Source organism: Balaenoptera physalus (assembly GCF_965194825.1).
Source record: "Balaenoptera physalus genome assembly, chromosome: 1".
NCBI classification, from domain to species: domain Eukaryota; kingdom Metazoa; phylum Chordata; class Mammalia; order Artiodactyla; family Balaenopteridae; genus Balaenoptera; species Balaenoptera physalus.
In genome coordinates this window covers 102,160,145-102,175,832 of record NC_138882.1, presented here as the reverse complement: position 1 = coordinate 102,175,832, position 15,688 = coordinate 102,160,145, and the positions used below count along the sequence as shown (strand labels likewise).

At 39.1% G+C, this 15,688-nt stretch overlaps 1 protein-coding gene across 4 annotated transcripts in view; it reads left to right on the top strand.

Annotated features, from left to right (window-relative positions):
• Window positions 1–15,688, top strand: part of NTNG1 (netrin G1) — a 327,350-nt gene that overhangs the window by 228,802 nt on the left and 82,860 nt on the right. For all 4 annotated transcript variants that reach the window (XM_082452305.1, XM_082452307.1, XM_082452308.1 and 1 more), the window contains one exon: window positions 7,079–7,251. In XM_082452305.1, coding sequence (XP_082308431.1) covers window positions 7,079–7,251 — 173 coding nt within the window. The remainder of the gene's footprint in view (window positions 1–7,078; window positions 7,252–15,688) is intronic.

Here is a 15,688-nt window from a genome sequence, read left to right as displayed (position 1 = left end):
TTAATACGCTATTTAGACCATGGGTCTACTTCTCCTCTGAACCAGTTTGCTTTGTTCTTCCTCAAATAAAGTGATGTCCTAGAAGGAGCCCAGCTTTTGGAATTGACCCTTGGCTACCACTTACCAGCAGCGTGTTTCTTTGAGCAAGTTACTTTACTGCTCTCAGGCACACCTTCCACATCTGAAAATCACAGATACTTATTCCTCCTTCTCAAAGTGGTGACGAGGCTGAGGTGAAATAACATACATAAAGCATCTATTCAGTTCCAGGTCTATAGTGGGCTTTGGTAAGTGTTGATTTTTTTTTCCACCTGCCTTAAATGATAGGGGCTGTACCTCTGACTGTTTAGTACAAATACATCCTTATCAATGTAGAGACAACTCAGTGTTACTACCCTAATATCCTATATAGTCATGATTAAATAGAGTATTCAGTCTTGGTGGTCTGTAGTTAGTCTATGTATGTTTCATCTCCTTTACTCAACAGATTGCTTGTTCTTGGAGATTAGGACTCTACGTTGTCTTCTTTTTGAATGCATGAGACCTCTCACAGTGTTATCCATAGAATATGTTATTAATTAAAGCTTATGGAATGAAGCAGACAGCCCATTCCAGTAGCAGCGGTAACAATAGTGACAGTAGAAATAATAATAATAATTGAAACTAACACTTATTAATACCTTTCTGTCAGACATTATGCTAAGTGTATGCATGGATAATCTCATTCAGTCCCCAAAACTGTTCTTTGAAACACATTCATTTATTGTCCCTGTGGCAGCTGAAGCCTGGCCATACTTAGGAAGACAGCATGACTTCTGCATTGGTAAGAGCTGAGTTCTAAAGGCTAACTGCCCATAGTTCGAATCCCTGCTCCAGCTCATACTGCCTGGGAGACGTGGATTTCTTAGTCCCTCGGTATTCAAATGCATCATCTATAATTATTAATAGTGCTAATTCCATGTAACTATTTTGTAGTTTATGTGAAATATGCAAAAAGCACTTAGCACAATGCCAGGTGCTTGGAAGTATTTAGTCAAGGTTAGCTCTGTTTATTTCTTTGTTAAGTCACTCATTTATAGCTTCACAACAAATAAGTGGCCGAGGCAGAATTTGAACCCAGGCTGTCTGATTCAGTGTCATAACTCATAATCTCTAAGTCATTTTGCCACAAGTCTCCCATTTCAAATAATGTATTGAAGTAGAAATCGAAAATTCATGTGTCAAAGTAAAAAGAGAAAGGTCAAGGGGCTGCAGAGGGAGAAAAAGTATGTGAGAGGCATTTTATAATTTGTCACCTTTTGAAAAAGACATCTCCAAATGCCTGATATTTGTGCTGACTTGTTTTCTACAAGTATTTGTGTAGCAAGTGCTGATCCAAGGAAGGCAAACCTGATCCAGGTTTTGTAGTGCCTGAAATGTATGCCCTTTGGGAAGGGGGCTTATTAAGGAAAAACCTTCATTAATTAAAAAATATAATAATGTCTTATTGGTGAAAATAATATAAAATCATATGACTGTATGAACACATTGTTAAGGTCCTTCTCAAGGTTTTGGAAGGGCCGCCTGATACTTAAACTTCATTCACTTCAGGGTAGATCCTCCTATGGCATAAAAGTAGCCAAAAAGCAGCAAGCCTGATTTCCCTTCCAGTTTTGTTTCACAAAGGGTCAGTTTTAAACTTCTTTGTCTTGATACTTTTATTTGAAACACTACTGACAGACTACATGTACAGACCTCTAACTCACAGGAAACTCTGGTGGATAGCATGCTTCCCAGATTAAATATATTAAGTTATTAAAAAAAAAACCAGGCAGACTAGATGGGTTTTTCATACCTACTGGCAGGTGGCACAGATCTAAATGTTGGAGCCTTTTTATAAGCAAGATTAAATTGACTTGTGACAGCTGCTCACTAAAATACAGGAAGTGCAGACCTGGTTGAAAGCAAGAACACACTGGTTTTCATTAAGTTTGCATCACAGAATAGAGCTCACTATTTTTTGTTAAAGGTCTGTCTTAGCAATGCCCTTATTTGACAGCGTGTGCAATTTGTCGCTTACACACAAGTGGATCTTTGAGGTACAAGCAAGTCAATTAGTTCTATCTGCAGTGTCTTGGTGTGAGTTCTATACGTGTAAACAGAATCGGTGAATAGGCTCAGCTCTCCAGAACATCAGATCTGTGACCGCTAGCGAAGCCTGTTAGGTCTCCACTTGTACAGTTCCTCCCCCACCTAATGTGATGGCAAATGTGGCAGCTGGATGGCCAAGGAAATGGATAATGAATCTGTCAGAGATGAGTGGATGTCACGGGAGTCTGCCCTCCACCCCATCACAAGGCCGGAGTTCATAACACCGGGAATTGAGAGCAATCTCCCAGCATTGTGAAATACATTTTTTTTCCGTTGGAGGAAAAGCCACTCTGGCAAACGCTCTAAATAAAGGATTTCAGTGTCTGATTGGAATGGGATGATGAGAATAAACTGAGCTGTGGAAAATGAAAGGGAGCCATTTCCAAATACAGGCCAACGTCGTTGTACCTCAGCGCCCACTTTCACAAGCTCAGCCCCGGCACAACAGTTGTCACAATGACTGAAGAAAGACAGCCCAGGAGCCGAGCTAGGTCAGCAGATTTACTGCTGGAGAAGTTAGAGCTGTAGCCATCACCCAAGCAGCACTCTGCCAAACTTTAGCCGAACCAAGGTGGCCATCCTTCCAGGAAGGAGTTGAAACTAAAAGATGCACATTCCAGAATAATTATGCTACCCAAATGCTCTCCTCTAAGTTGCATTCTTCTCCTGGGTCTTTTAGGCATTTTTTTAGGATAGCTCTTGTATTAGCTTTCAGACATTTGGCAAATCCTCTGGAGTTTAAATTAAATTAAATTGAGTTTACAAGGTCTCACCAATTTTAGAGTTCCTTTTGCCCAATATAAGGTTAGCTGTGAAAACCAGTGGTGAGGGCAATTTTCAGCACACATCATGGAGTGTTTGACTTAGTACAATGCCTATTAATTCTCTATTCATAGTCCATTGCTGTATTCATCATAGTAGAACAGGCACATGAAGTCCATGCTTTCAGGAAGTTTCGTTGTTTATTAGTCACTTGTTTATTTGTCAGATATTTTTTAAACACTTATTATGTGCCAAGTAGCTTGACCCATGCTAGGGATGTTACAATAAATAAGGCAAATATGACTGCTGCTCCCAGGAGCTTACACTCCAGTGAGAGTGACAGAAGAATAAACAATTACAATACAGCCAAAGTGTAGAGCAAAGATAGTGTGGACTTCATCCTGTGGCTGGCCTTGCCTCATGTCAGAGGAGCCCATAGGAAAGGCATTCTGGTGGGTCAGAGAAGGATTCAGATAGTTAATCAGCAGATGGTTTTTGAATGTCACCTAGGAGCCAGACACTGAGATTTCCAAGTTGACATCTGAATGGTAAAAATTATGCAGGTAAAAGAGGTAGAGTTATGTTCTAGGCATATGGAACAGCTTAAAAGATTACCCAAAGGCAAAGTTTGAAGAACTAATTGTAGAATTGGTAGTGGTGCAAATAAAAATGGGGAAAGAACAAGAGATCGATTTCAAAGGGACTTGTAGGCCATGTTATAGAGCTTGGACTCTATTCTGAGAATAAAGGGAAATTTTTCAATGGTTCTAAGCCAAGGTGACCCAGGTATTTTTGTGTAAATGATTGTTTTGACTATTGTGATGAGATTGGGCTAAAGAAGAGTATGAGAGGAGGCAGAAAGGTCTCTATAGAAGCCATTGTAATAAACCAGATCAAAGATGATGATGATGTCAACAGGGACGTGGCAATGGCTAGAACTGTATGTATTTGAGAGTTATCGAGGAGGAGGAATTTCAGAACTGCATGAGAGACTGAGTAAAGACAAATTAGATGTGGTAGGAAAGGGAGTGGGAGTGGTCATTCTTGACCAGCTGACTAGAAGGTGATGCAATGTACTGAGAAAGAAAACACAGAAGGATGAGTAGGTGGGGGAGGGAAGCCAAATAATTCAGTTTGGGATATGCTGGAGTTGACATGTTCAGGAGAGAGATCCGTGATGGATGTTACAGCACCAGGACTTATCCACATGTTGAGCAGATGATCTTCACCTAGTGGTAATGGAAGGAGAGAGTTCTGTGGATTCCTATGGGTAACAGAGAATCTGAATCTCCTAAAATAGTTCCAAATGTTTGAGTTTATTTTGCATGTTTTTACTTTTTTCTAGGGAAAAAAATGATGCAAATTTGCTTTAGATTGCCTGTAACTCAAAAGTAGTTGAGGACCACAGAGCAAATTGAAGGGACAACCTGGATAAGAGTGCCCAAGGAGAGTCACTTAGGCTGACTATGCTGATCCAGAACCCAAAGAACAGCACATGAAGAGAACAACAGAAGAGGGTTCTGAAAATGACCTTGAGAATCCAGTGGGGAGAGTGTGTCAGGGGAAATGGAGTGGTCCCACAGAGTCAAATCCCCTAAGGAGATAGATAAAGCAAGGAAGGAAATCCATTAGATTTTCACCAAGGACGTCATGGGTGGTCTTGGCAAGAGAGGTTGTCGTTAGTTGGAAACAGTGAGTGTGTGGGAGATGAGAAAAAGGAGATGGCAAGCGTAGAAAACTCAAGAAGGGGAAGGAGAGTGTTAAAGTGGTAGCGAGAAAAGATGACTAGGGTACAAAGTAGATATTTTTCTTCCTTAAGATGAGAGAGATGCAATGAGTAAAAATTCTAAAAGCAGAAAGAGCCTTAAGTAACAACCAACCAAACCAAACACACAGAAACTTGAGGGAATCAGAAGCTTAGAGAGATAGGGTGTCTACAGTAGGTAAGATAGATATTAGGAAAGAGTAATGAACTGAGTTGAGCCTTGAATGATTAAAAAGCTTTGGACAGGTGAAAATAAACCATTAATTGAAAGAAATCTGGGAAAAATAAGACTAAATATTCATCTATTCTTCTTTCACTTCCTTTTGTTATTCGAAAAATATTTTCTCAGCAAATATAAAGTCTTTAGAATAGAAATTGCCTATAACTCAGAGACTGACTACCAGTATGAAAGTATTAATAGCTACAAGGTATATAATCCAATTTACAATTACTACTTGCATTCTGGTCTTCACACATGAAACCAGCATATTCTTTGGGGTCACATTGTTCATTTCCTCATTTGGAATTTTTAAACACCAGATAGGGTGCTAAATCAGTATAAGCTGGTGCTTCTATCACTTAAGTTTCTAACATCTTCCATATTTATAAACACACCCATAAATAAAGGTGCTAATGAAGGAAGGAGAAAGATTCTTTAATAAGCAGCTTAACGCAAGTAACTCCCTGCATGTAGGAGATTTTTACAAGACCTAGCTCATAATTAAACACTGTCTATTTTACTTAACTGAATTTTTTTCTCTTTTTAAAAGATTGTATGAATGTTAAAGACTCTGTTTATGTGTTGATGTTGAATAAGTATTGTTTAAATGGTAGCCTTTCAGCTTATTATAATTTACAACTATACAGAGGGCAGAGTGTAGTTATAAGTACTATGAAGTGTAGTCGACCCCTGAGGAAGCTGAGGCTTGGCCTTACCCAGGGAGGTTTGAGTGGGTGGCTATTGCTTTAGGGGCTACACCTTTTACCTAGAAGAGAGCCCAGCAGCCCTCAGGAATAGTCCTAGCCATTCCTTTGTTTCCTCACCATAAGTATGGGCCAGTGTTCCAAACAGACCATTGGTGCACAAGAAAGAAATTTGGATGTTACCATACAGACATTATAGAGACCAACAGCAGTTGTTAAAGAATCTTATTTTCCTACCTAAGAAAGAGTATTGTTACTTTTCCCAATTCATGACATCTGCCAAAAAAGAAAGCAAATGTAAAGCACTATATTTCTTCGTTTTTATGAAACGACTTTCTATATTTTTGTCCTAGTTCCTAGAAAAGGCCAGACTAGTTTAAAAATGCACACACACACACACACACACACACACACACACACACGTTCAGTTTCTGACCCTGACAGATCTTGGCCCTTTATCTCCAGGTCTGGGTATCAGGTTGTTTCCTTTGTGTGGACACATCTCTTCCCACGTACATTGTTCTGCCCTCTGGTCATGGACATTCTGTTGACCTAGGCTTTATTTCTCCAGAGGATGCAGCTCGTACTTTGTATGTTATAATTTATAACCTCCTACCTCAACAGATATCAAGTTGGCCTTTGCAGTTTTACAGTCAGAGACTTTAGATACGGAAATGTATTTTTGTAGAAATTGCATATTCCATTGTTGTCTCTCATATATTACAGCTTTATTCATGGGCACCAAAGGGAAGGCCTTGGCTAATGACCTCAAACCCCTGCCACACATAGGTTTTCATTTTCTAGTATTCTAAGCATCTTTTTTCCTGAGTCCTTTGACCCATTTATGAGAGACCTTTGTGATTATTTTATGTGAGTAGGAAATCTGAGGATTATTCAGGTTACTTAGAGGCCTTCGTGGAAAAGCTCTTCTGCCTGAGGAATGTCATTTCAGAGCCCAGAATGAGAACATCTGTTTATAACCTCTTGGGGTCTATAAAATAAACCTGAATAGCACATTATCTCAATGGTTATATTTCTTTTTAAACAAATGAGAATTGTCCTTCTGGTTTAAGGAAAAACAGAAGATGACATTGCTCTTCAAAGCCAGATGTATTGTAGATTTGATAATAGCACAGAAAAGCCTCTCACTAGTGGCAATATTTTGGATATCTGTTGGGAAACCCCTGATTTCAGAGCACAGTTGCCTTAGGGGAGCGTCAGACCCCACTCAACTGACTGACTGGTTTTAGGATTCCTCAAAGTGTGGGATGAGGTCAGGCTGTATCATAATCCCTCCCCCACCCCTACCCCCCAAGGACACTTGTTTAAAAGATTCTGAGGGTCAGGCCTGCAAATCTACATTTTACTAAGTCTTTAGATAGCGCTCAAGCACTACAAACTGTGAGAGCCACAATCCTAGAAGACAGATGGATAAAGCCTCAGTGATCACCAAGACAACTGGACTTAACAATGAACTCTTGTCTCTCCTCTGCCTAGGTGCAAATGTAATCTCCATGCCACTGTGTGTGTGTATGACAACAGCAAATTGACCTGTGAATGTGAGCACAACACTACAGGTCCAGACTGTGGGAAATGCAAGAAGAATTATCAGGGCCGACCTTGGAGTCCAGGCTCGTATCTCCCCATCCCCAAAGGCACTGCAAATACCTGTGAGTAACTTTTGCTCGGTCATACTGTATTTTGTGCACGATGAGCTGAGCGTTCCTCTCAATTTCACTTGCAATTGTGCTTTCACTCCTCTTACCAGTAGCCCCATTCCTCTTCAAAATGCAGCTAAAGCTTTCATCCCTATTTTGTCACTTGTAAGCACATTTTAGCACTTGGATCATCTGTTAAATTCAGTCTTCCAACATTCACATCAATGTGTTGGGAAATGATAGAAACCACAGGAGAAATTTTTTCTAAGTGGATGAAACAGGAGCTGCTTTTTTTCCTTCCCCAAATTAATTTCCTATTAAAATAACAGAGTTCAAAACTCCCAACCCTGACTTAATTTTAACCATAAACTACTTCCAGAAATTCTCTAAATGTTTACAATCCCATTTCTCATACTGGGTAACCTAAGAGATGCTTTGTCTAGAAGATGTTTCCCTCTCCAAATTTAGCTACAGCCTGACTTTGCTCAGTGAAACGGTGGGCTTTTTCCAAATGCCAGGAGTTGATGTCATGCCTGGCGTGTATCCTGTTAGGAGAGGCTGCCTTTCGATAAAGAGTGTGACTGTAGGCCTGTAGGGCCCACAGTAAGAAAAGGGATGTTTGTGTGCATGTGAAAAGAGCACAGGCATTATCTGTGTTCACAGGAAGCATGAGAGATGCCCCGTTACCGCTCACGTGGGTGCCCCTCTGAAATCCCTGAACATCCCTAGGAAAACACGTTCTGACACGCTCAAGGAGACAAGTAATTACTTCCAGAATAAATTGCCCAATTCCATGCATGGACCAATTAGCCACTCACAAAAGCCCAAGGTTTGACCTCTTTTAAAAGTAGAGAAGGGTGAGGTTGAGAATACACCCATTCAAGTGAGAAGTAACAGAAATAGCAGGAAAGTGAGCAGTGAGAGAATGACACCTTGAAAAGCCACCAGCTCTGTGTAAGGCTAAGAATGTTATCAGGCACTTCAAAGCAGCAGCTGTGAGAAACCAAACCCCAAAAACTAATAGCCAGGAACCAGGACCTTATCAAGTTAAATGTAAAAGTAATGGACCAGGCCATAAAGAATGGGGGCATGAAATTATGTTAAAATTTCTATGAAGCAGGAAAAAAAATCCGTCAAAGGTTTAAAAAAAAAAATCCCTCTTTGTAAAGGTATTCCGTTTCTTTCTGTGTTAAAGAAAAAACTGACAGCCTAGCTCCTAAAATTAATACATAAAGTTCTGTTGAGCAGAAATGATGATTTTTTTTCAGGGCGATTTTGTTAACAGAGACTCCGTGGGCTTTCCTCAATTGTTGAGAGCCATAGACTCGTGAATTCAGGAGGAATCTCAGGAGGTTATTTGTTGCCATACCCCGTGACTAGCTAGAATTCCTATCACCACAGTTGTCAAATTTAGTTTAAAGGTTTCCTCAAGTGAAAATGACTCAGATTTCATTTTTGATGTCGCTGCTCCTTTAGTGGGACAGGATAGAAGAGAACAATGTTTACAAACACTTGGTGGCATTCTGGCTCGTCCTCAGGGCAAGCCAACTTGTCAGGGCTTCTAGAAAGGCAGCTGGGAGAGACTGCTGTTGAAGGCATTGGCTTCTATTCTAACACGACACGGTTTTTTTCTACCCATAACTGTGCTTCAAAGTCTTGCTTATTTCAAGACATTTTCACTGGAAAGACCTTCTTGTGCCAGCCAAGCTTTTTCACTGGAATGGATTTCTTGTTATGTTCTCCATGGAAATGACTTACCTAGCCCTAATATAATGCAACCTCTTTCAATTGTCCACGTGGATTCTATTGTCTATCCATCCCTTAGTTTTTCTTGGCCTTCTCTAGACTCTTCCCCATTTCTGTTAAAATATGAAGGTGACAGATGGACACAATGGCCAAGGAGGTTGAATTCAATGTTTCAATCCTCAATATGGCAGAAGCTAGATTGAAGATTTTAAGATAATCTGCAATGGTCCAGTCTTTCAATGGAAAGAACCCCTTTAAAGAAATCTCCGCCACATCAGACTGCTTGCAAATGTCCAAGGATGGAAGTAGGCAATTAAGTGGTTTCATACACAGGTTCCAGAATCAAATACCAGTTTGTCCATTCACTAGCTCAGTGACCTTGGAAAAGTAAAGAATCAATATTAACCTCTCTAACACTTGGCTTCCCATCTGTATTGTGAGGATAATAACAGTTCTTACCTCATAAGGATTTTGAGAGAAGTGAATAAGCTAATGCATGCGATGTGTTTAGCATAACACCTATCACAAAATAAGTGTTCAAAAATAATTTTATTTTTAGGCTTTTTTTCATAAGGCAGACTTGTCAATTATTGGACAGTTTTAATTGTTATAAAACTTATTTCTTAACATCAATACTGAGTGTCTCCTAATTTCCAACCACTTTTTCTTTTTAAGTCTTAAGACACTGTATCAATCCCAGTTTTCTTCCTTGTCCAGGTTAACATTATCAGCTCCATTTCTCATATGATAAGATTTTCAACTCTCTTACCTAGTTGTTTGCCCTGGAAGTCCTCTGATTTTGTGGAAATTTAAGCCAAACACAGGACTTCTAGCACTGTTATGATTCTCCTGTCATTTTGACTTTTTCTTACACACATGCATACAGGCACACACTCACGTGTTCATGTGCACACACATACATGACTCGAGTTGGTACATTACAAGTCAGATATTAAGAGGGACACTCAGGATATGCTGTCTCCTAATACAGGAATACAAAACCTAAGAAGTAAAAAGGAGTGGCTACAATCTCTGATCCCTCAACACCAACTCTTCAGTAGCCTAGAAATAACACTCATGTTGGATAATCTCTGGATTTAGCAGAACTTCAAGCAGCCAGGATTTTTGAATAAGAAGATCAGTTCCTGCCCACTCTTAGCATAAAAACTAGGAAGGCTTCATTACATCAGGAAATTTTAAGATCTCCCTTCCAAACCACTCAGCCCATCACTCAGAAGGTCCTTAAACTGGGACCTTGCTGGGAATACTATGGCTTGGAAGTCCTAAATTCTGGAGCAACTCCAAGGCCACTTTTGTATGGAGCATATAGAGCCAGGAGAGAAGAATACAGAGCCCCAGCCCTCTAAAACACCGCCACCCCAATCTGTGAGACACACCACATTTCCCTATGCCTTTCATTATAATAGACTCGGCAGAAGCAGAAGTAATAACTCTTGTGATGATATTTTTATTCATTGTGCTTTTTACTGAAGACTCAATGTGTTTTCTTGGTTCTTTAAAGCCATATATATGTGTATCAATATATTACTTATTTTTCAACAAAGCTTATGTTTTATCTGTAAGACATCTTTCTTCTTCTCCCTCTTGATCTTCCTTCTATTTTTGATAGAATTCTATTTTGAATGTCCTTTGAATTACATTTCTGTTTTCCAAGTAGATAGAAACTCTGTCCAACTTCATGCTTAATCATGATTCTCTTGATTCCCCTTGTCTAGCTCATGAATAAAATTCTGATCCCTCCTGAAATTCTGATCCCTACTTATAGATGCTGAAAACTTAACAATTAACCTTTACGAATAGTAATTCCAAAAAAGATAATATAATATTATCTACACCTCTGCTTGCCAAACTGTGTTCTATGACCCTTACAAGAATTCCATGGCCAAATAAGTTTGGAAAATGCTGTACATTATACTGACTCTTAGATATTCACATTACCTTATTAAAAACATTTGAGAACCCTAAAATAAGTAATCTATTTTATCATGTGTTTCCCAAACTTTATTGTTCATGGAACGCTTAAAAACTTTCTATAAAACACTGTTTTGGGGACATGCTGCTGTAAATAATTTCCTCAGCTTACTGATAGAAGTGTCACGGAGACAGACAGAAAGCCCAGCTAGTTCAGCTGTATTGAATCTTTTACTTTCCTCTTACCTACACAGTCTAATATTCTTCCAAGAAAGAAAATTAAATTGGTCTGACATTGACATTATTTGTTTGTTCAGAAATCCAACTTGAATTGTTACACAATATCTAGGTCTCCTCTGAGCGATGGAAAGTAATTTAATGATTGTTCTATTATTTTCTCTGGTATCAAATTTGCATTGACCAATTTATATTTTCCCAGGTATACATGTGTATGTCATTATCCAGACAATTTCCTAAGTGCTTTACATGCATTAGTTCATTTTTAACTCACAACAATTGTATAAGGTAGATGCTACTATTTTCATGTTATAGAGGTGGAATCTGATGACTACTAAGGAAAAGTATCTTGTGTAAGGTTTAGCTACCTAGTCAGAATGAGAAGGAAGGTTTGAACCCAGGTGTGTCTTGAGCCCAAAGACTGTGCACCTCAATATATTGCTTCTCAGGTTAAAGTTCAGTGACTTCCTCTGTCCTCCACTGGGGTGTGGACTCCATCTGACACCTGTTTGAACAAGTCAGTCTTCTCTAAATCTGCTCTCTCCCACTTTTCTTCCTAGATTGCTGCTTGTTATTTCTCTGCCTTCAAAGACTCCCCTTCTACCTTGCTTTAAATTTTCATTCTCAGTGTACAGTTGTTTTCCTTGATATTCCTATCAAATCTTGTGGTTTTAGATCTTATTAATATTGGTTTAATGCTAATAAACAAATTATAGCCTGAATCTTTCTAATGAACCCAGGCCATTTTTTTCAGCTGTCTATGAAAATCTCAAGGTCAACATGCAAGATACTGAATTCATTTCTTTTCCCCAAATCACTTTTCTTCACTTTCTATTGAAATTCTGCTCATTTTTTAAGACTGCTCCTCAATGTGAACTCCTCGATGCAGCCTACCTAGACTGTCCTATGCAGAATCAGCTGCTCTTTTCTTGATAATGTATGTATATCAAGATAGATTCTTGGTAATGTATGTGCACTTACAATTGGTTGACTATAATCAAAATTACCATGATAGTGATAATAATGATAGCTAATATTTATTAAGCTTACCATAGCTTTTTATATTTTATGAAGTGCTTTATGTACTTTCTTGCATTAAATCCTTACAATGTCCCCATGGGGTGTGTACTATTTTTATCCCCATTTTACAGATAAGGGAACATAGGCACATAAAGGTTGCCCCAAGATCCCACAGCGAATACATGACAGAGCAAGATTTAAACTCAGGTCATTCTGACTTCAGGACCTAAAATGTTAGCAATTTAAGAATGGGACCATATTTTATTCTTGGCCTTCATAAATGTTTGTGGAATTAATTATTTGGTGAATGAACAAGTAAACCTATACAGTCTTGAAATGTGCTTGTGGATGCATTGACCTTCCATCGATCTTCCCATGTCCCCTGGAATATGTGGCCTTCACAGTTCAGCAGTTCTAACACAAGGGCCTTCAGTCTCGCATAGGAAGAGACCAGCTGAGATTTGGAGGAAATACAATAGGAAAGAGAATCACTTATTTTTCATGGGTGCTCATGACCCATCCAGCCATCTAGAGATGACATATTGGCTGGCTGGTTTTTATAGGCCTCCCTAAGTGGCATTCATGGCCTCAGTGACTTGACCATTGTTGGGCTCTGACTACCAGTTTTTCAGGCTCAATACCCTGATTCTGTCAGCACAATAAGAGAGGACCTTCCTCTAAGAGCCTTATATATATGAACCAAGCTGTAGGGTCAATATATAGAACCAGGATACCTACCAAGTTATTCATGGACAACCACTAGTCCACAGTCACTTATCTGATGCTTATGGGACCAGATCTGATTTGGAATTCAAATTTTTTAAATTTTAAAAGGTAATACAGTGTACATACATTATATTACATCAATACCCACAGCAGAATATCAGGTAGCACCACTTAATCAAACATCTTAATATTTCTGCAGCAAACCTACGATTATTTTCACTGAGTGAGATAAAGGAGAAGACCTCATACCCCTTCCAGTCAGGTTTTGTCACCAAATTAGTTCAGATCACATTATGTCATGCTGCAGCTAAATTTTGGTGAAAAAACTTTGTGTCTTCAGAGGTTTTTTTGTTGTTGTTTTGTTTTGTTTTGTTTTTTTGAGGATTAGAGATAAGAGATAGGGGCCTATAATAAATTGATCAATAATATAGAGTAGCTGTTAGAGGCCCAAGCTCTAGATCCTGGACCTGTGGATTCAAATCTCAGTCTCCTTCCCAACTGACTGCAATGATCTTTGGCAAGCTCTTTGTGTTTGAGTTTTTCCCCGTCCGTAAAATAAACCTGAGTATTGACATCGTAGGGTTGTCACAAAAATTAAATGAATTAACACATGTAAGATACTTAGAACAGTGGTAGGCACATAGTAAGCACACAATGAAGTTAGCTGTTATTATCATTATAATTGCACTGAAATCTAGCATGGGACCCATCCCAGTCTAAAGAGCAAATTCTCTCTTTGGAGACAACAACTGTATGGGGAGATAAATTGTGCCCAAATGCCAGATTATTCATCCACAATATGAAATAACTGTTACAGCGTTCAGAATATTTAATTCCTTATGATCAGTGTATTCTCTCCCCTGTAATTAAGTCTCCCTGTAGAGCCAGATACTAATCAGAAGGTTGCTTAGTGAGCATGGGAATTAAATTCAAAAATTTAAATGATTCCAATGCTAATAACATCATGCTGAAACATCGGACACATCCATCCTACCCCAGGGTCAGCCTCCCTAATGCCAACAGAACACTGAAGGCCTGAAAGTTTACAGGTTACCCCTCCCTCTTCCTGAGACAGTGCTAGGCCAGTACTGCCACCACATGCCTGAAGATGCTCTTCTTTGTAGGCTTTTACCTTCTGACTAGCTTTTCTTCCAATCTTCAGATATGTTAATACACTAAGTTATCAATAGATTAATGTCACCTCTGTCAAATTTGTCATAGACACTCAGGTCCCAGAGCCATTCTGTTGTTCTAAGATGACTTAGCTAACTCTGATTGGATCATTTATGTGTTGATTTAACAGTACAATTCTGTGAAGGCAATCTTATTTCCTTCACTTTCAAGTTCCTGGGAGACAACTCGCCGTACCTCCTATCCACAGCAGTTTGGACCAGGGAGCCGGGTTGAAAGGACGTTGGAAGTAGTTCCTCTAGAATACAAATGAGGCTGCAGAATGTTTTCTTACTAATCACCTACTTCTTTTTCAACTGGGCTTTTTGGAGTTAGAGCTCCCAGTGGCTGCAGCCTGGCTAGAAGAAAATCTAGTCACCTACTTGATAGGCTTTTTTCAAACCACCTAACACAACAATGGTAATATTTTCTCTCAGTTTAAAGCATGCTGAATCCTTGTCTTTTCTGCCTCCCTCTTGATGAGAAGCTGTTGAACTTTCCTTTTGATTCCTTTCCTTTTGATTCTCAAAAGGAGTTATGACTTTTAGCACTGCATTCATCTGCTTTGAAAAATCAGAGTGTTTATTTTTGAGGTCTCCATCAGGTTGTCTTCCTTAAGCTTAACTATGTCCCCTTTAGCCACATACTTGGTGGGAGGGTTAGTAAAGTTGGAAGAAGAAGAAGAAGGAGACGGAGAAGGAGAAGAAGAGGAGGGAGAGGGGAGAAAGAAGAAGAGGGAGGGGGAGGGGAGGAAGAGGAGGAGGAGGAGGGAGAAAATAACAAACTATATAAGTCTACTAGGGTCTCATCCCCCAACTGCAGTAGAATTCCTTAAAAAAATAAATAAATAAATAAATAAATATGGGAGTAGGGAGGGCTGGTTGAGGAGGGAAAAATTGTAAGTATCTACAAGCTTAGCACTTTCACATTCTTTGGCCCTTTGGCTTACTCAACACGTATGTGTATCTCTGACTGAAGGAGCATATCTATTCTAGAAGAAGCAGAAGTCCTAAACTCATATACCACATATTGCAGGACCTTCCCTTAAAGCTCATTCGTACCTGTTTTTCATTTCCTCGGTGTAAGTTTAGCAGTGTCTCAGTAGATGGGGATTAGGAATTACCTGCTCTAGTGTTGACTATAAACGGGTCAATTTGGATGAGGGCCTTACTTCTCACTGTGCCTTCAATTTCCTCTTCTGTAAAATTAAAGTGCTGAGTACGATTATTTCTTAACTCCCTTTCAGCTCTCCATTTTTGGTCACTCTTTCTGAATTAACTTATCTGGTATCTTCCTTTTTTCTTTCCTTTCTATCTACTTATCATCTATCTTTCCCCAATATTTTTGAGGTTGTTTCAGAGATAGATTTAAGCTAATGAAGCTTAAATTACAGGGCCCCTCACTAGACTCCTTCTAAATTAAAAAAAATTTAATTTCATGTCTGATTTTATACTTTAAAGTTAATATTCCCAAAAAGAGCTCCTAGATTTGTATTTGCTTTAGGTCCCACAAAATCTGCATTTCCCCCTGGATAGCTTAGGGAAAACGACAAATAAAAATAAGAGCATACAAATAGGAATATAAAAGGAAGGTGTGAGAAAAAAAGAATAGAAAGAAA